Consider the following 19,080-nt stretch of genomic DNA (forward strand, 5'->3'; position numbering starts at 1 on the left):
ACTTAAAATATCGTCAGTGTATATAAGGCCCAAGTCACCATAGGCCTCCATGAGCATTGCCCAGCCGCGGTTGTTGGTCACTGTGACAACACTACTGACAGCCTCGCAGGGACCATTCCCGTTCAACACTTTGGACTGCTACCACCACTCTGTCTCCCCTCCTTCTCTCTCTCTCTCTCTTCTCTCTCTCTCTCTCTAAACAGCGATTCGATTTGATCCGGTTCGGTTGGGCTCTCAGCAAAACCCAAAGCTTGGTAAGTCCTGCTCATCTCTATCTCAATCTTCTCTTTTCTGTTTGGTTGCCGGGAAAACGCCCCGCCGTGAAAAGATGGAAGACTTTGCTGCTCTTTTTTTATTTTTTATTTTTAGGTGCCGTAAACTACAGAATTTGTGCGAGTTAGTGTTTTCTGATTTATCTGGCGAAGCCTTGCTCGATTTTTCTCGGCAACCAAACGGAGTGCGAGAGCATAAAGTTTCAAAATTTACTTGATGTAGCATTTTTATTTTTACTTGTGCAAGTTATTACAAGTTTCAAGTTGCTGGAATTCAAATTTGTGTTAAAGTTGAGAAATTTAAGTAAATGTTATTTTTCAGCAGCGAAATGGATTTTTAATTTTTATCGTGAATTGTAGGTTAAGAGGGCTCTAAATGGAGATGCCATCAAATGAAAATTCACAGCCCTCAATGAATTCTACCAGTGATGCTGATCATCAACAGGAGGCCATGCTTTCCGACGGCGTAGATAATCTGTAAACTCTTCTTTCCCTATACGTTTTAATACATACTTCTTATCTAATTTTGAATTTCAAGTTGGTTTGCAAGGCGCTTGTAGCTTAATATATTATACCACCTGTGAAAGCACACGTATGTTTTCTATACACTACAGGGCCTTATTGATGCTCTTCATTTATAACAGAATACAATGTGCTATTGACCCCGAGGGACGTTTTAAGGATCAGAGAACTTTCACATTCACGTAGTGAGGGATCATGCTACTTTTCATATAGTTTTCCCTATGAATGGACGATACCATGACATCATAGTATATTTATCCAGTCTAGTAGAAATTCAATTGTTAAGAGATCTAGTCAGTATGCATTTTTAGTAACTTCCATCATTTCGGGATCAGTAATTGTTTTTTCCCTATAATTGAGATGATGTTAAGAAAATTTACTTTTTCACGTCATATTAAGGGCTCGAAAGTCTCCTTTCCGCAATTTATGTTACTCATTTGTTTTGTTTTTGATTCATATTAAGAAAGTATTGTTGAACTTGATATTTTAGAGGTAAAGAGTCGAAGCTGGAGGTTTCTGAAACAGAAGTTAGAGGCATACTACAAGTTATTGCATCCACCGGGAAATTTTGGTAACCTGTCATCTTCAATGTGTAACTCCCTCATCTGTGTTTAATATATTAGTAAATTATTTTTGGTGCATGTCATTTATGTGTATTTGATTGTGTTTACTCTTTGGCATGATGCACAAAAAACAAACAGTCTGCTTGGTAATTAATCGTTCTTGTTATTCATATGTTACAGGCATGATTGGGACAAATTAATGAGCATGCTATCCTTTCAACTGAAGCAGGTATGGGGAGGTATGCCAGCATGTGGGGCCTTCAGCTATTTATGGTTGTCACCGTATGCATGTTTGCACTTGCACACAAACACTCTTAATGGATGTACATGATTGCTTTCTGGTTCCCTGTTTATGATTTATGTATCGTTCTCTCTCTTTCCAACTCTCTATCGCTCTTATTCTTGGATTTGTGAAGGTTCTGTTGGATTATCCTGAGGAAGAAATGGCGAGTGAGCAGCAAATTGCTTCTCTAGGAGAAACCTATCCTGAGCTGGTGAAGAGGTTGGATGAAGGTATTCTCATTCGCCTGATCATGTAACTTGATTGGTGGGTCATTATATGTGTTGCTGCCTTTTGGTATTCGGTGAGATCAGTGTGATCTAAAACCAGTGTCGCATGTACTGGCAGTCTAGGTCATTCTGGGTTTTGATGAAAAATGGGTGGGATGATGTACTTGGACTAGTCTATGGTGTTGCAGTCTTATAATTTTATAAAATTTTCAGTTCCTTTTTTCAATGATAATTGCTTATAGCTTGCTTCTTCATTGCAGCTCTTCATAGTTTTACTGAAGGTCCTCCGTTTACCCTTCAGAGGCTTTGCGAGGTGTGTATTCTTACATCTCTGTGTTATTCTTCATGATTGTGGCTTTCATCTCTTTGGTTGACACTTTTCGAGCTCCGGGATTATTGAATTAGTTGGGTTGAATTTGTCTTATCTTTTCTAAAACTGCTACTACTCTCTCGCCCCTCTTTTCACCCTACTGCACTGTTAGCCTACCTTTAGCGAGTGCTTGCACACATTTTTGTGTTTGATACGTTTAACATACTACTATTCCTTTGCTCTGTTACAATATACATCTCTTTACCAGATCTTTCTTTGTTTTTTCGGTGAATGTTTTTGTCAAACAGATCCTATTGGATGCAAAAAGAATCTATCCAAATCCCTCAAAGCTTGCTCTTGCATTAGAAAAGGTATAGTATTCAAAAACCTGATGGAAATGTTTTCCTTGATTTCTGATGTTCTTTTTATCTGACAATTTATCTTTTCAAGTTAATCCTTGCCACCTTAATTTAACTAATATTGAAGTATATAAAAGCTACAACTTACATATTAGTTTTCTTAAAACCTTTGATTCGTAGCATTACAACTAGCATTTTCTTGCTTGTAGAATCTATTGGTGACGTCTATGATGCTGACAGCCTCAACGGATCCATATCCACAATCCACGGTGCAAAATTCAGTTGAACCAGACAAAGCAATTGAAGAAGCTAAAATTCACTCTGATTCAGTAGCGCAAAATGGGGTGGAACCTATGGTAAGCGGCGATATGGATCAAGTTATGTCAGAGGTAGAGCAAGCTGATATCGATAATGATATGACCATCGCCATGGAAGCTTTTGAAGATATAGTGGGATCATCAGACGCAAATTCAGTGCAGACCAATGATTCTTAGTTTTCCGGCGATGTGGTTGAGAGCTCGTCAGTTCCGGCTTTACCTGATGTAGTTGGTAGTAACAGTTTTTCTGATGCTTTGTTTTAACGCATTTGTTGAGCAACTTTATATTGCCCGCTTGTACAATGCCTTTGCTATTGATTTAACGTTTTGTGCATTTAGAAACGTCTTGAGCCTTTTGGAAGTGAAAAATGAAAAATCAACACGATTCAAATAGCGGGTTTGCCCGATAACTTTTTGTTACTGAATCCAAATAGGCCTGTGCGGGACGCGAATGCAAGGGGACACTAGTGTGTGTCTTGGACAGACAAACAACGTAACACGAGCGATCATACCCATTATCTCTCAAAAAGTAGGCACCTGCGGACTTGAGGTCGAGCATCATCAATCATCTACAAATACGAAAACAATATTTTTCAAGGGGCAAAATCCAAATCTTACATAGTAGCGGCAAATACTCATCGATTGCACAACCTGGCGATTTGGAATATACATCGGAATAGGTTACATGTCTGAATGTCAAAGCAAGTCCAGGAGGAAGCACCGACTAAACTCTCAAAAAGAAGGGGGGGGGAAGTTGATTACACTCCAGGGACTTTTGGATGAACACATGACCAACTCTTCAGCTCGTCGTCAATTTTGATTGACAGACCCAAGAATCCTAATAAACCTGCGGAAATACAAAGAATAAACATTTATTTGAGGACTTGCCTTGCCAACTAAGCTGGTAAACATTGAAAAGTAAAAGCATCAACCTCAACTGTTAGAATGACGAGGTGCCCACTGAAGAGTATCCAGCAGCTCTCATCTCTTTCAGCGTGCTAGATAACCAATCCAACCCTTCGTAAAGGCCATCACCTCTAAGGGCACAAGTCCCTTGTATGTGCCATTTTCTGTTCTTGAGATCATAGAGGCCTAGTCCTTCACACACTTCCATTGGCGACATAGCTCCTTTCTGGATAGGAAAACGACAATTAAATAACTCAAACCAAGTTTCCAAGAAGGAACCAACAATTCAGAATCATGTACACTCTGGACTGCTGATTGCTTGACATGAATAAACTTGCCGACAAGAAATAAGTACATGACCTCTGACAGGGGATCAGTAAGCCTACTGCCCAGAGTCTAAATTACATTTGTTATGTTGGTACGTAGGCTGAATAAACTACTATGAAAAGCAAAGCATTATCACCCGTGAGTTTCAAGTTGCGTGAGTGGGATGGAATGAAGGGGTAGGTCTGGGGTTTAGTTACCCTTGTGACCAAAAGTTTTGGCCACCTCCAAAAGCAAATGAAAAAGACTGAATGTAAATACTACTGTTTTTTCAATAGGTAGATTGTAATTTAAGCACTCTAATTTGGGACCTCAATACTTGAGGTTAACATCTCATGCATCTAGAACAATGTAGCCCAAATCCCAAATTCCTAGCACAAATAATTGTAGAATACAGAAGAAAGGCCATAATCCACTGTCCCATCTCTAACTTGGAGACCAAATAGTCAGACACCCCTAGCACAAATAACTTGCACATTCTTATGTTCGTTGAAATCATGAACTTTACATCATCATGCAATATGCAGATAAACGAACACTACAACATACCATATCCTGTTTATTAGCAAACACCAGGATGACACTGTTGCGCATAAATGGATCACTGATGATGGCCTGAAAAGAAGAAAGATAAGTGAGAAACATATAGGCGCACTTGTATTTAAACTGTACCGCATGGCCGAGCATACAACCTGAAATTCTGCCTTTGCTCTTCCAATTCTCTCTCTGTCCAAGGAATCAACAACGTAAATCTGTACATGGAAAATAATACATGTTAAGGATATCTAGAACCTTCTATCCATTGACCTATTACAAAGCTGAGAAAGGTGAACCGGGACAACTGACTAGCAATATTCAAGAACCATGATACAGTAGAAGAAGACCAGAGAAAGCTCCATTACCAGTCCGTCAGTGTTATTAAAGTAATGCCTCCAGAGTGGCCTTAGTTTCTCTTGTCCACCGACATCCCAAACAGTGAACATCACATTCTTGTACTGAACTTTCTCCACATTGAAACCTGTTGAGACAAAGAAAGAAATGCCTTAACCGAAAAATCTAAACAACCGGTATCACAACCGCTGACGTATATTACATAGGTGAGAACTCCCCAACATCAAAACCCCGATGTATCAAGAAGTCCGATACTAGCGATCAGAGAAACAAAACCCACCTATTGTAGGAACAGTTGACAAAACTTCTCCAATGTGCAGCTTGTAAAGGATGGTTGTTTTACCAGCTGCGTCGAGGCCAAGCATTACAACCTATGCCACCGCGCAAATATGAAAAGCGGGTCAGAGTAATGCTAATCACCGACTAAACATAATCAAATGGAGGCAATGAAAATCTAACCGGGAATTGATGATTTAGCATACAATGAACGCACACTTACACAAGCCGTAATTGATGCACTTTTATAGGAATACAAACATGTACAATTAAGCAAGCGGCCATTTACCACAGTGACGGAAAGGTGTTGAGCCCTTGCATGACGGCATATATTCGAACCCCATTGGTAGCTAATCTAACATCTAATCTAACAAAATTTATCGTTTGACAAAAAAAATGTACAATTAATCGGGCGAGGGTATGGTATTAATGTGATCGTAGAATATTATCTAATCATGAATAATTTAAGAAATATAGAGCCAAATAAATTCCTAAATGAATATGTTATCTAATTAATGACGGCATCAACTCCTCCGATCGAAGAATTGACCTAGCAAACAAAAAAAAACCATTACTGTATGAACCCTAGATATCCCTAATCCCTGCACAGATATAATTATCAAACGACCAAAAAATGGTAGGAAAACAGAACAAAAAAGCTACAAAAATCGGACGAAATACAAAAGAATATATAAAATGAAAAGAGAAAAAAGAGTGAAATAGCGAGAGAGAGAGGGAGTACTCGCATCTCCGTGTTGCCGAAGAAGGTGTCGAAGAGCTTGCGAAAAGCTTGACCCATGGCCACGAAACAATCAACACAATACTCGAAGAAAGAAAAGGGAAAGTTCGACCTCTCTCTCTATTCGTCTGCGTGGGTTGGACGAAGTTGATCGGGAGCTCGTCGTCGACGAGAGAGAGAGAAATCAGTAGGGGATTCGATCGATTTTTAGAGAGAGAGAGAGAGAGAGAGAGAGAGAGAGAATCAACACCCGCGTGAGCCTGGCAGAGAAATTTGCTGAAATAAAAGAAAAATAAAATAAAATGATGGTAAAGAAAGAAAGACCGCATCCAACAAAGAAAGGTCGCGTTGTCTTTATTTTCTGGATGGATGCAAATTGCCAAAAAAAAAAAAAAAAAAAAAAAAAAAAGAAAGAAAAGACCGCATCCAATTTTTACATTTGAATATAAATATTTATTTTATGTTGAAACAAAAATGGAAATAAAATGATGGTAACTAGAAGATTCCGTCCATTTCTCCTCCTCTGAATCACTGAAAGAAGGAAAGAAAGACTAGTGTTGTGAGAACGGCCCTTTCTCTTTTGATAAGGGCTATAGGCCATGATTTATAGGCTGGAACTCGCTAATGGAGACTATAGCAGGAGGGGTGCCCATGATTTATAGGCCATTTTTTGGAGACCAGAGGCTTAATGCAAGGATGGTGGAGGACGTGTTTGAGATCGGGGTAAATGTGGAGGGTGGAGTTTTTACCAGGGAGGGGTTGGTAAAAAGCTTGGAAGTGGTTTTGTCGCCTGAAAGTGGGAGGAAATTCAGAGACAATATAAAGAGGGTCAAACACCAGCTCCACTCGGAACTTCAAATCGCTGTAGGACGTCGTATCAGGGTCCAATTATCAAGTATAGTACGAGGACCATAAATATGTAGCACTAAAAATAAACACCAGCTGTAATAGCTGTTCGTTGCTCAATAATAATGTAGCTCTACCCTACGGGCGGACATATTTACCTATATGAAACGAGTATCAAAATTAAGCTACCATTGTTTTTCCTACATTTATTACTACACCGCCTTCACCGGCATTTACTAACACATGGAGTCCAAGAGTGTTCTCCAAATTCGTAACTTCCCTCGTTTCAAGTAAATAGAGTATGAGCCAATTGAGCTTTGCCCGTCAACAAGTTTGATTGGGTTGAAACTTTGGGTTTGAGTTGTTTAGGCTAACAATGCATGCTACAAGTGAGAGTAATTCGCGGGAAGTACAAGCGTATTACTCATTCAGCTACAAAAGCAACCAGGAAGAAACGAAAGAAACATCACATGAAACAAAAACTTAAAGAGGATTTCTAAATCAAATAGAAACATACATTAAACACAATCGAATTACACAGATTTCACTCCCCCTACCATGTAACAAAAATATATGCGCCCTAAACCTCATGAAATCGACGAGGCAACCACGTTCTATTGAAAACTAGAACAAACAAACAAAAAATATGAGGAACTTCTGCACAACACAGCGAGGTTAGTATATATTACACCTAAGACAAATAACATAAACATCTTTTAAAGAACCCCGCCTGACGAGTTCGAACTACAAAAGATTAATTTTGATCCAGCAAAACCCTTCTCAATATCTTCCTCCCTAAATCAGCAGCACCTAAATACTCTACTACCATCCCAATAGATTTCAAAGGCTACAGTGCAAACAGCACGCTAAAGGCGCCTTTGCGATTCAACTAATTTTGAACTAAGAAACAAAACAGAAACTAATTAGGGAAAAAAAAATGCTGTATTTGCGCTGGAAGATTCTGAGGAATGAATCAACACGCCCATTTGCATCTCCATCAATTGTCCTCGAAATTAGCTTCATCATTAAACTTAGCCTCCTAGGAATCAACCATTTCGTCCTGTATTTCATTGGGGGCAATAAGTCCAGGAATAGAAAGCATTCGTTGCCGATCTTTCTCTCTCTGAGCAGCAGCCTCCTCTGCATAAAGATCTTTGTTGTCCTGCACAATCACAACATTCCGTTTAACATCCAGATTACCCACATCCCAGCAAAAGAAAAATTGGAAGAGACGTTGGGGTTCTACGGGAACAGAAGATGCAACATTTAACATCAACATAAAAAATTAGTCAACGTAAATGAATACCAAATCTTCCATGACTGAATGGGCAACAAATAAAAAATGCGCATCTCTGAATTGGGAGTCTAAACTGATGCTTATGGTATCCTACCTGTGCTGAAAATTCTTTGGATTGCACTAGGAAGTCTCGGATGTGATTTTTAAAAGTGGGTACGTCAGCAGTTGATTCAAATAGTCCATTCACAAATTGAGTGACCTGCAAAGAAAACCTTCAGGTAAGTGATATACGTAGAAAAAGAGAAAAAAAAAAAAAGAGAAGGACAAACATAATAGTAACCATAGTTATATACCTCCGCCCCAGTCATGTTCGGGAATGAAGTACTCAAAAGCTTTATTGTATATTCACGAACAAACATTCCATTATTAGGATATGGATAAGGAACAGCTGCAACATCCCACAAAGGCTCCTTCAACAGATCACTTCCCACCTGTAACCAGTAAACATTTGACTTCTAATTTATGCAAGCTTATGAATCAAGAAAATAACTAGAAGGTATGACAAGATACAATACCAGGCTGAACAAATGTTGAAGAACCAAGACATGCAACTTGAACCCAGGCTTATGAAATGTATCAGTCAAGACAGCAAATATTTCTTGCTCGATTGTCAGAAAGTATGTACGGTAAAACTGATTACAGAACTCTGATTTCTGTCAAATCAACCAAGGCAGTGTGAGCTTAAATGGCATTACAATATGACCAACAAAAATGCACACGACATCACACCTGAAAGTTTCTAAGCATTTCCAACAACAGATTCAGCCCAGTTTCAGCAATATTTCTTTCGGTGTGCCGAAACGCCCATATAATTGAATCCATGACAAGCTTTAGTTGCTGAAGTAAACAAAAAATATGCAAACATTTGATTGTCCGTTTTTGACCATTATAAAAATTTAAGCAGAAGCCAATAATCACTCATATCTAACCAGCTCACATTGACAGTAATGGAAGACAAACAAGTGGGAAATATTTAAACACGTACCGGACTCGATAATTGAATCAATGCAGCAAAGCAGTGTGCAGCAATGGCACGAAGTAAAGAAAAGAACTTCAAGCGATGTTCTGGGTAATCTTCAAAATTTTTGGTGATCATCTGCAGGGGTACAGAATAAAGACATGTAAAGATAACAACTAAGGTACAACTAAAATTTTCTAATTTTAGCCATCAGTCCAGAGGTTCTTCGGTATCGGATTCAGACCTCAGAGGATGCAACATAACATAACACCAACACCAACACCAAGATGCAAAAATCCCACTTCAGCAATGCATTATGGAGAAAGGGATGGCAAATAAGGACTTGGGAAGAATACTAACATGTTCAGCAAAATCAAATTTTAATGATATTAAGATTTAGCCATCACTCCAAACACTATTTGGTATCAGAGGATATGCAAATAAGCATATCACCAACACTCAGATCCAAATATCCCCTACTGCTTATGGAGAAAGGGATAGCGAAAAAGAACTTGGGATATAGGGTAACATGTTCAGCCACCAACTATAGTGTCACTGTCGTGGAAGAAGCAATCAAAATAACTGATTTATGCTACTTGAAGATCGCATCAACTCCAAAAGATTAATAAATAATTCGATAAGCTACTTCTAAACAACTACAGAGAGATGATGTCATACAGGATAGCACAAGACCAGACAAATGCATGCGGCATCTATATGTATGGCAGTTTTATTGATATTGCTTTGAACACTAACAAAAAAAAAATTCACAATTTTTCTGGACCATTGCCGAACAGGCCACATCCTTACCTCCAATGTGCACTGGAAAACAGCTTCAAATATTCTTGGCACATCATCTATCATTGCACCCTTGTACCTATAAACAAGGGATACAAATATAAGCAACCGGAAGACACTAAAGAAAAAAATAACAAATTCCTTAGCCAGAAGAAAGACGTAGGCAGCAGCTTACAAGTTGTTTTAGTTGGCTGTGGTTTTTAGCCAGACGGTATCATAACTAGCAAGTAATAAAAGCAAAATATACAAGATAATGAAAGAAAGGCAGGTAACATACTTATTTATGATGGTGGCAAAAAGTGACAAAACCTCTGACTCTCTAGCATCAGGCAAATTCCTAGCATAGTCACCTAGGACTGGATCCAACATGGGAGGCACAATTTGTTTTCCTATCTGTGGTTGGTCTTCGGCCTTGTCCAAGAATGTCTCAATCAACTTGAGAGTCTCCCTCTTCACCGACCTGTTGAGAAATAAATCAAACATGGTACTTGAGGTTTAAATGTTAAACTGAAAAGGAATTTGTACAAACGGTCCTACCGTAGAAGTTTCACATAGGATGTTTTAGAAGCATAGGGACCCCCTTCCGCAATGTTACTAGATACAAGCTCACTGTACATCCTGTTCAAAACAAATAGAGCCGAGAATAACTGTATTAATGAAGAAAGAAACCAAATTAAACATCTGAAATTCTTTCTACACCTGAAAACATTGGCCATACCTGTACACATTAAGCATGTCCAGAAAGATCATTGAGATCTGAGACAGGAAAAATGTCCCGAGGGAGCTCGCAACGCTAGTATTTGTCTGTAAATCAACAACAGAATTACACCTGGTACTCACAGTGGCTAAAGCCACAAGAACAATCACATTTGATATTGATATGACACAGTAGGATGAACAATCATTGCAAAATAGAAGTAAAGATTTCACCAAGTATGTAAGGGAAAGGATAAAAGGACCACATATAAGGCCCACTTAGGATGCAGTAAAGTTCACAGAAAGATGCTGTCTACAAAGACAACAGCTCACCTAACAGAGACCGCAGAATCTAACATAAACAAGATCAACTGACAACAGAACAGTCAGAAAAAAGAGAGAAGAGAAAACAAGATACAATAAAGCTACATCAATAATCTTATCAACATCATCTCCATGATCCACGATATGGTTTAACAACTACAGAATACCTAAATAACAAAATTTGAAAAATCATACCTGTAATATATTAAGCACGGTCCGAATTACCTCCTGATCCTTCAGGAAATCAACACTTACGCGTGCTTGCCCTATGATCTCGGCCCATTTCTGGTGAACAAGCAAATATAATAAGCTACAAGCTATTTTGAGGACTTGCAAGTAGTCATGCACATTGCATGTATATCCAAATATACCTGATTTGGGAGACTCATCAATCTCTGTAGATATTCTTCTCTCTTCTTGGGATCAGACTCTGCTTGAATCATATGACCAACCTATGATAAACAAAAATGCAATTGTTTATAACAAATTTTTATATATAACTAAGTAGAAAAAGGGACATAAGAAAGGCATACAGCTTCATAGAAAGTATGAATCTGGTGAGGCTGAAGATCGCCAACAGTATTCGGCAGGCTTGTCAGGAGTTCAGACACAAATGGTTCATTTTCTCCAACCTGATAATCACAAAAGCAGTAATGAAACACACAATACAAAATTACTTTCTCAAAATACACAATTTCAACTTCTATGACAAGAACAATTCTAAAATGCCAACTTATAAGAGAGAATACCTGTACAATAACAAATTTACGCTTGCACTTTTGAACAATTTTCAAGAATGTGTCGCAGGCCATGTCCTGAAACATATGCAACAACAGTTATAGAAGACTAATATTAAAAAATATGCGCATATAACTGAATACCCCAGACCACCCCAATGAAAAAGACAGTCCCAGAGTAGCATACAAATTTAAATAACACTAGCAATATCATAAAAAATTTGCAACAGTTAACATGTACATTTTATGTTTAAAATTTCAAAAGCAACCTTAAACATGATTATAAAAGAATTCACCTGGACTCCAGGATGTGTTTCGTGCATAAACTCAAACAACTTATTGACAACAGTCTTTAGGAACTTCCAATGAGCTCTTAAGAACCTTGGGTACTGTCCGACAACATACCTGAAAACAAAGCAAAGCTTCAATTATAAGGATATTTATAGTATAAAAATAGAGGTCAGCAAAACCTATTGGTAACACGTTTAGGGCAGCGAACCTATAGCTTAAGCTAAAATAACATGTAGGACCACAAATACTTACATGATGTTGCTTGCAATAACTGCTTTATTATCTTTCCCTTTTATGATTTCACACAAGTTCAGCAAGTCACGAATGACCATCACCAAAAATCTATTTTCCTGCGAAGGGCAAAGGGTAATAGGCATCAAAACACATTCTGGGACAATAACTGTAGAAAAAGCATAAGATATAATGAAATCATCATAAAAAAAATGTCTTCCGTCAATTCCTCAAATAATAAGACAATGCATACCTGTTCTTCCATCATGGAACCAGATATAGACCCTATTGCCCAGCATAATGTGTTTAAGTTGTTCCATGCCCAATCCTCACCAGTCAGTTGTTTGTTTAATTTCTTTAGCATCTGTTTCCAATGTCAGTGAAAAGAGAAAGATCAGTGGAAATCTGTATAGGAAATATTAGCCCACTTTAGAGGTTCCCCACAACAGAGATTATACTAAACGGAATATTATCGGTGCATGATGAGTTAGATCACATATGAAAGAAGACTATTTCAAATTATATGAAAAATTATCAAGGCAAGATAACATAATGCTACAAGCATCATCTTGCAGGGTTATGCATCAAAGGAATCAAACGAGTAGAATGAAGCTTGGTTATTGTTTAATTTTACTTCAAAGAAAAAACTACCCTTTACCTGCTTCTCGGTATCATCGTGGTCAAGATGTGACAAATATATCAGCGTCTCCCTCATGATCTGCAACACCAGAATAATACCAATAACAGAATTAAGTATGAAAAAACTGAAGGGAGAAAATAAAAAATAATTCACAAGTTTTCTATTATTAAGACAAAGAAGCATATCATAGAAACTGAGTTTGTGCCAAAATAAAATCAAATGCACCATAAGGTAAAACGCCCATTGTATCATGTTGAATCAAAATTACAGGAACACCTCTACGATGTTTTGACAATGACACCTGAAAAGAAGCTATCTAATTCTTTCGCATCCCCCACCATGTCATCAAATATTCTATTACTTCTTTATATTCAGAAAAACAAATAAACTTCATCTAGAAGATACTAGCACCCATAATTTCATAACAAGAAAAGTTTACCATGAGCTTGATAGCTTAGAAAATTACAACTATATCAGCAATACAAGATTTATCACCTTATATTGAACTAGAACATCATTGTCCTTCAAGGTCTCACGAACAATGTTGCCATTCTCATCTTCAACAATGATAACCTCTTCTGGCTTAGCCATACGACAGATCATGAGCAACCTCAACTTTGACATAATACCAACATATATTTGCCGCCTTTGCAAAAGTTGTGAGCCAATGCCATCAACCATACTAGGAAGCAAATTCATCTGCATCTATGTACGAGACGAGTTATTCTTGCAACGGAATTAAAAGGAAATCTACAAAGTAGAACATAAAAAAAAAAAAAATCCAAAATGACAAATTTGCAATTGAACTAGAATACACTTATGTAGGAATAAAACGGAAACTCAAAGCAACAAATAGTATAAATATGGAAGTATTCAAATACCTGCAACCCCATCATATTGGCAGATGCTGCAGGGTTATCCAGATTATGATGTGCCTCAAACAGTTCCAAAACCAAAGCATTCCAATAGTCTAAGCAAACCTGGTCAAAACAAACAAGTCCAAGTCAAATCTTAAAATCATCTGTTCAAAGGGGTAGAGAGAGAGAGAGAGCATCACAATTAATCATACCTTAAAAACTTCGGTGTCATCCACATATGAGATGTTTATAAGATATTCAAGACCCATCAGCAATGCAGCTATAGTCTCTTGTGTGGTTTCAAGAACACGAATATGCGCCTGTAGAAAAGAATACGTAGACAATCAGTAACGTCTTCACTCCTCAACAGATGCTTAAGGATTAATAAACGGAAACAGCAGACGATCCTATACCCAATATTGGACACAAAATCCATTATCTGTTGATAGAAATATCATCGTCAAATACCATATCACTAGTCACATTATTCATTTACAACTATTAACTTAAGGCTTGTGAAGGCAAGGCACTACATCAACATATTCATGTGAAAGAGAAGAAACTTGCCTTGTAAAACGAAGTGAGAAACAGTGCCAAGTTCTGAATGAATGCCTGACAAAACAACATCATAAGAAACTAGCTCAATAAACTAACACAAACAATTGGGGCCCACAATCATTAGACAAAACTTACCTGTTCCTCGCCAGATCCATTTGTGTAAGCTTCAGGTATGTTTGTGGTGGGTGGAAGAATAGTCTAATTGGTTCCATTAAAAAAAATTCAAAAGCATTAGGAAAAGAATAAGATAATGATGGAAGTCAAATTATATTGTAAGAGTAAACATATCAGAATATGCACAATTTATGTGAGTATACTTACTCCAACAATCCTTATGCCTTTATAGTTATCAATTATTGGTTACTTTCTTCAAAACTTTCGATTCCAATATAAAAAGAGGGTTATTATTGTCACTCCAAAAATCAAGGGTGGTGCAATCCACACACCACTATCATCCCATGTATTCCTAACTACACATTAAATGAAAATGGATATATTGACACACCTGTAATTGCACCATGAATATACTGTACATCTTAACATACTGCGCATTATAGAATTCACCGAAACTAAGTGCTGCAACCTGAAACCAAAATAGCAGATGATAAAGCCTAAATAATTGGAAGCAGCGATATCGCATGATATCCTTGTTGCTTTTTGCACAAGTGCAACAACCATGAAATTTCTTAATAGAAATGGAACAACAATGTACCTCCGTTAGACACTGAAGGGTAAGATTCCGATATGAAGGCATGGGAAAAAACTTCAGAAGGGTTTCAAGCTGTAAAATACAGACACAACATAGAAAGATAAGGATAAATCCTTTGGAAGGGTAATCGAGAACAACACAAAAGTGTTATACGCACCAAAGGGGACTCAAAAATATAGCCCAGGGGAATCCATGAGAGGAAAGCATGCAATGTGGATAATGTTGCACGTATCAGCTCGGTTCGTTGAGAGGCTGATAGTACATATAAGCATAACTCATGAATGAGTTGAAACTCACTGGAAAAAAAGAAAAAGAAAAAAGAATATCAAACAGAAAAGAATAAATAAACAGATTGGACAAACCCAATAAATCGACAAGTAAAAGTATGGCATGTCAGACAAGCCCATTCAATTAAAAACAAAGATACCAAATTCATCAGCCAATTACCTGTTCAATGATTGTTTAAGCTCTTTAATCTTCAACTGTGTCATTTCCCCTCTTGAGAAATCAAATACCTCTTCACTTAGAAGCTGAGGGTAAAACATTCAAGCAATTAGTACTGACCCAATGAACCATATAAATTTGATTTCAATGTTTAAAATTGAACATTAAAAATGCTTACCTTCAATATGGCCATACAATTTTCGCAAATGGTTTCACTAGTTTTAGCAGCTGATACAAGATCCGGAATAAAGCTTCGCCATTTAGTGGGCCAATCATGCTTTAAAATCTGTATATGGAGTAATGTTGATATATTACATCACAAACATATCCAAAGCAAGCGATTACAGATTTGAATATACCAAGTAAATTTCAGATACTGTGTAATAGAAAAGGCCAACAGACAAATAGAAAAGAAAACAAAGTGCTTGATACAACAAACCAACAAAAAAAAAGAAGCAAAAAATGCAATAATCCTAATGGGAGAGAACAAGGAAATACCTGAACCAATATAACATTGAGTTTGCTGACATAAAGTCTTTCCATTCGAAAAGAGGCCTCATTACTTGATAGCTTCATGAAAGGAACCAATGGTAAGAAAGAAAATTTACTGCTCGACTATCTAAATGAGAAAAACTTGCAATCCTCATATATTTACTCCATGATTCATACCTGTACAATGACATCAGAGATATAATTTTTCATTCCGTCTCGCTGTTCAACAGGCAATGCATTCCACCTGTACTTGATAACCCCTTCTAAGACCTAGATGTGGATGCAAAGAAAACCTCTTAAGATCAGCACCTTAAAATACGAATAGAAAGATTTATACAGGTCGTAATGGGAAGCTGTATAGAATCTTTATCCAAAGCATCAAACTATGAGAAAGCTAATGAATATGCAGCAAGATTACATGGTATAAGCATTCTGCAGCCTTTATATGATGCCTTGTTTAACAAAGGACAACATACACACTTAAGCAGTCAACTTGATTACTATTATTGTTGTTGTACCACATAAAGGCATTCTATTTTTGGCTGTTTTAAAAAGCCTGTCTGAAGCCTGCTTCAGCCTCGCTGCCCTACTGTAAGGACTGTCTGGGCATCTGACGGTGGCCATGTTATACAAAAAGTATATGTGCTGTGTTATAGATTGTTATGCAACACAACTGACCTGCAAGGCAAAGAACTTGGTGTTTAGGTTCTTTGTGCTCTGTAAAATGTGCACAACTTGGAGCCACATATCAGGATTGTTTTGCAAGTCCCTCAATATCTGGTCTGCAGCTGTCCTCTGTAATGTCAACACATGGAGCAAAATTAATCTAAGAACACAAAGTACTTGGAGAACTGAAGTAAGGCCCACAAAACTACAAGTTACACATATAATTTGCCAATGCATCCATTATCCAAATACCATATGGACCCTAATTTTGACGCTACAAGCTAATCGATAAAGCATTACCCATTTCATTCACTTTTTGTTTTGGTAAGGGAAGCTGAAATATTTTCGTAAACCTAGTTCGTTCAAACAAAGAGCAATCCTGGTATTAAGTATTCAATAATCATTGCAATGCATTCTTATTTTCTCAAAGAGAATAATGTAATGCAGTCACAGAATAACCAGGTCACCATCATTACTCAATCATGGTTTCTTTAGTTCCGAAAGTGTAGAGGATGAAAGATTGATCATTCAAAATTTCACACTGAAGCCAATTACCAATTCACTTAATAGTTCATGAATTATTTGAGAACACACAATATTAACATATCTCTCTTCCAAACCCACCGAACTAAACAACCCCAAAAATAGGCAGATAGCTAATGTGCAGTAATCCATCAAACGCTCAAATGTTCCCCCGCTAAAAGACATTGAAGCTAGGCCAGAATTTCCCCTAAAGTAAAAACTCCCCCAAACGAAGGTTTTCAAGAGTTAAACCCTAGGTCTGAGAACTCAAATTTCCCCTCAACTTCTAAAAACCCAAACAGAAAGCTTAAACCCCAGGGCACAAAACCCGGATTGCACTTGCAAATTGAGCACACTTGGTCGGAAAACAAACAGAAAGCAAAGATAGAAAAGGAGCAGCAATCACTCACCTCCTCCTTAGATCCGGTGCCGTAGAAGGCGGCGACGGTGGCATCGAGCAGGCCAACGTCAATCGGCTGGCTCAAGTCCCTTAGCTTCTCAGCCGCCATAGCCACTGAGTGAGAAAGGGGGAGAGAGAGAAGGAAGGACGATCGTAGACACCCAAGCCGATAAACCCTAGAGCGCGAAAGCAGTGTGGAGAGGAGGAAATAGAGACACCGGAAGCCACCGAAACCCTAGGAGAGAGAAAAGATTCTAGAGAGAGAAGTAAAGAGAATAGTGCTGAGGAAGGAGCGAAAGGGTGTGTGGGTATTTATTTATATATTAATTAGGGGAAAAAGAAGAGAGAGAGAAGGGGGGAGGGAAATAAAGACAGCTTGAAAATGAAGCAGTAGAGAAGTGGTAGTGGCGTAGGAGAGAAGGAGAGCGGGGCGAGTGATAGAGCGAGTGACGAGTTGGTTCGGTGTTGCGTTTGTAATTGTAGAGGATAGATATAGGCTGTGGCCCTGTGGGTTTGAATTTTCGGCCTCTTATTCCGTTTTGTGTTTGCTTGCCTCCACTCCTCTCCGTCTTTTTATTTATTGGGTTTTGTTTGTCCGTGTGCGGTGGTATAAATGTTGTTGCTGGTGCGTGCCTGACCAAAAATTGTTCATCGGTGAGCCCTAGAATATAGCATTCCACCCCATTGAATACAAGAAATTCTTGACTTGGGCTTTCGTTTCACGTAACTTATCCGCTCACAACACAAAAGAGAAACCTCCAACATTTGAGTTTGATTCCGTAAGTCTTGAAATTTCTAGCATTAATAAATTACACAATGATGATTATGAGAGACTGAAATGCATCTGTGAGTCTTTCCGATCCCATAAGAATGGAAGTGGTCCTTTTTAAAAAATAAAAATAAAAAAACAAAAAACGTAAAAACAAAAAACATTTTAGTCCTTCAAAATGGATGTGGATCTTTGATAGGACTGCGTTGTTAGGACAACTCTCACAAAGAGAGTGATAAATGTGGGGCTGCAAGTGAGATAAATACAAAGAGTCTCATAATTTTTGAAGTGTCTTATAAATGATGTGATCATAATTTCTTAAGTTTTTTTCTCATCAAAATGGGCATACATGACACCTAAACGAAGGGGTCTTTTGTGTGTCAAGCGGACAAGTGATGTGGCACGATAATATGTATCCAATAATCTCTCAATGGTACACATAACAATGAAAAAGAAGATAAAGCCAATTATGATTATCGATTAATATACATTGGATCTGTCAAATTGTGATTATCAACTATACCATAACGCACTATCGTGTGAGAAACTAAAATACAATAATACATAATGTTTTTGTTGTTGATGTATTATGTAACCACATTGGCATACCTTGTGCAAGCAAGTCCTATTGTTATATGAGTAAATGGACTTTTGCTCTAAAACACACACACACACACAAAGTAAAGATTATACTAAGGAAATCAAAATTTTAAATTAAATCATGTAAACTTAATTTGAGGTTGTTGATGCTTAAATTTTTAATTAGTGTCGATTAACATGCTTATTTTCTATTAGTGATACGTTATTTGATTTACAAATTTGGATAAAAAAATTTAAATCTCTAACATATTCCAAA

General features: G+C 37.6%; 3 protein-coding genes across 6 annotated transcripts; 1 reads left to right on the forward strand and 2 right to left on the reverse strand.

The window, feature by feature from the left end:
• Nucleotides 1–40: 40 nt before the first annotated feature.
• LOC103943308 (serine/threonine-protein phosphatase 4 regulatory subunit 2-B) lies at nt 41–3,187 on the forward strand. Of its 2 annotated transcripts, XM_048571034.1 has the most exons (9): nt 41–254; nt 370–491; nt 633–749; nt 1,285–1,365; nt 1,538–1,586; nt 1,774–1,870; nt 2,128–2,180; nt 2,486–2,548; nt 2,746–3,187. In XM_048571034.1, exons 3-9 carry the CDS (start codon nt 649–651, stop codon nt 3,028–3,030), a joined length of 729 nt encoding a protein of 242 aa, XP_048426991.1. In that variant the 5' UTR covers nt 41–254; nt 370–491; nt 633–648; the 3' UTR covers nt 3,031–3,187. The 2 variants fall into 2 exon arrangements, with proteins under 2 accessions (XP_048426991.1, XP_009351852.2); XM_009353577.3 differs by lacking the exon at nt 370–491 and having other exon boundaries at nt 42–254.
• A 211-nt stretch (nt 3,188–3,398) lies between these two features.
• On the reverse strand, nt 3,399–6,341 carry LOC103943309 (ADP-ribosylation factor 1-like 2). Of its 2 annotated transcripts, none has more exons than XM_048571035.1 (7): nt 5,993–6,341; nt 5,255–5,345; nt 4,986–5,101; nt 4,776–4,835; nt 4,633–4,698; nt 3,792–3,985; nt 3,399–3,700 (listed from the first exon to the last, which is right to left on the reverse strand). In XM_048571035.1, exons 1-6 carry the CDS (start codon nt 6,047–6,049, stop codon nt 3,794–3,796), a joined length of 582 nt encoding a protein of 193 aa, XP_048426992.1. In that variant the 5' UTR covers nt 6,050–6,341; the 3' UTR covers nt 3,399–3,700; nt 3,792–3,793. The 2 variants fall into 2 exon arrangements, with proteins under 2 accessions (XP_048426992.1, XP_009351855.1); XM_009353580.3 differs by having other exon boundaries at nt 3,786–3,985; nt 5,993–6,327.
• Nucleotides 6,342–7,306: 965 nt separating this feature from the next.
• On the reverse strand, nt 7,307–17,853 carry LOC103943305 (protein EXPORTIN 1A). 2 transcript variants are annotated; one of them, XM_009353572.3, is made up of 32 exons: nt 17,466–17,853; nt 16,546–16,662; nt 16,045–16,137; nt 15,874–15,945; nt 15,554–15,661; nt 15,379–15,461; nt 15,089–15,227; nt 14,935–15,003; nt 14,728–14,805; nt 14,358–14,420; nt 14,232–14,276; nt 13,877–13,984; nt 13,689–13,787; nt 13,303–13,506; nt 12,826–12,885; nt 12,421–12,531; nt 12,189–12,286; nt 11,942–12,050; nt 11,658–11,723; nt 11,442–11,540; nt 11,280–11,360; nt 11,104–11,193; nt 10,607–10,692; nt 10,426–10,506; nt 10,166–10,348; nt 9,901–9,967; nt 9,118–9,228; nt 8,862–8,969; nt 8,648–8,785; nt 8,426–8,563; nt 8,227–8,331; nt 7,307–7,997 (listed from the first exon to the last, which is right to left on the reverse strand). In XM_009353572.3, exons 1-32 carry the CDS (start codon nt 17,562–17,564, stop codon nt 7,875–7,877), a joined length of 3,231 nt encoding a protein of 1,076 aa, XP_009351847.1. In that variant the 5' UTR covers nt 17,565–17,853; the 3' UTR covers nt 7,307–7,874. The 2 variants fall into 2 exon arrangements, with proteins under 2 accessions (XP_009351847.1, XP_009351846.1); XM_009353571.3 differs by having other exon boundaries at nt 13,303–13,512.
• Between the last annotated feature and the right edge of the window lie 1,227 nt (nt 17,854–19,080).

This window comes from the organism of the source record quoted next, unplaced genomic scaffold (assembly GCF_019419815.1).
Source record: "Pyrus x bretschneideri cultivar Hongxiangsu unplaced genomic scaffold, Pyrus_bretschneideri_v1 Contig57, whole genome shotgun sequence".
Taxonomy (NCBI): Eukaryota; Viridiplantae; Streptophyta; class Magnoliopsida; order Rosales; family Rosaceae; genus Pyrus; species Pyrus x bretschneideri.

Excerpts from the sequence above, each read along its gene's own strand:
- LOC103943309 (XM_048571035.1), bottom strand. The coding sequence starts at position 6,049 with ATGGGTCAAGCTTTTCGCAAGCTCTTCGACACCTTCTTCGGCAACACG. Across the intron at positions 5,102-5,254 it reads GTCAACTGTTCCTACAATAG|GTTTCAATGTGGAGAAAGTT; the intron begins GTGGGTTTTGTT and ends TTGTCTCAACAG. Across the intron at positions 4,699-4,775 it reads GAGCAAAGGCAGAATTTCAG|GCCATCATCAGTGATCCATT; the intron begins GTTGTATGCTCG and ends TCTTCTTTTCAG.
- LOC103943308 (XM_048571034.1), top strand. The coding sequence starts at position 649 with ATGGAGATGCCATCAAATGAAAATTCACAGCCCTCAATGAATTCTACC. Across the intron at positions 1,871-2,127 it reads GGTGAAGAGGTTGGATGAAG|CTCTTCATAGTTTTACTGAA; the intron begins GTATTCTCATTC and ends TCTTCATTGCAG. Across the intron at positions 2,181-2,485 it reads CCCTTCAGAGGCTTTGCGAG|ATCCTATTGGATGCAAAAAG; the intron begins GTGTGTATTCTT and ends TTTGTCAAACAG.
- LOC103943305 (XM_009353571.3), bottom strand. The coding sequence starts at position 17,564 with ATGGCGGCTGAGAAGCTAAGGGACTTGAGCCAGCCGATTGACGTTGGC. Across the intron at positions 15,946-16,044 it reads TCTCTGATGTCATTGTACAG|CTATCAAGTAATGAGGCCTC; the intron begins GTATGAATCATG and ends CCTTTCATGAAG. Across the intron at positions 14,806-14,934 it reads CCCTTCAGTGTCTAACGGAG|GTTGCAGCACTTAGTTTCGG; the intron begins GTACATTGTTGT and ends TTTTGGTTTCAG.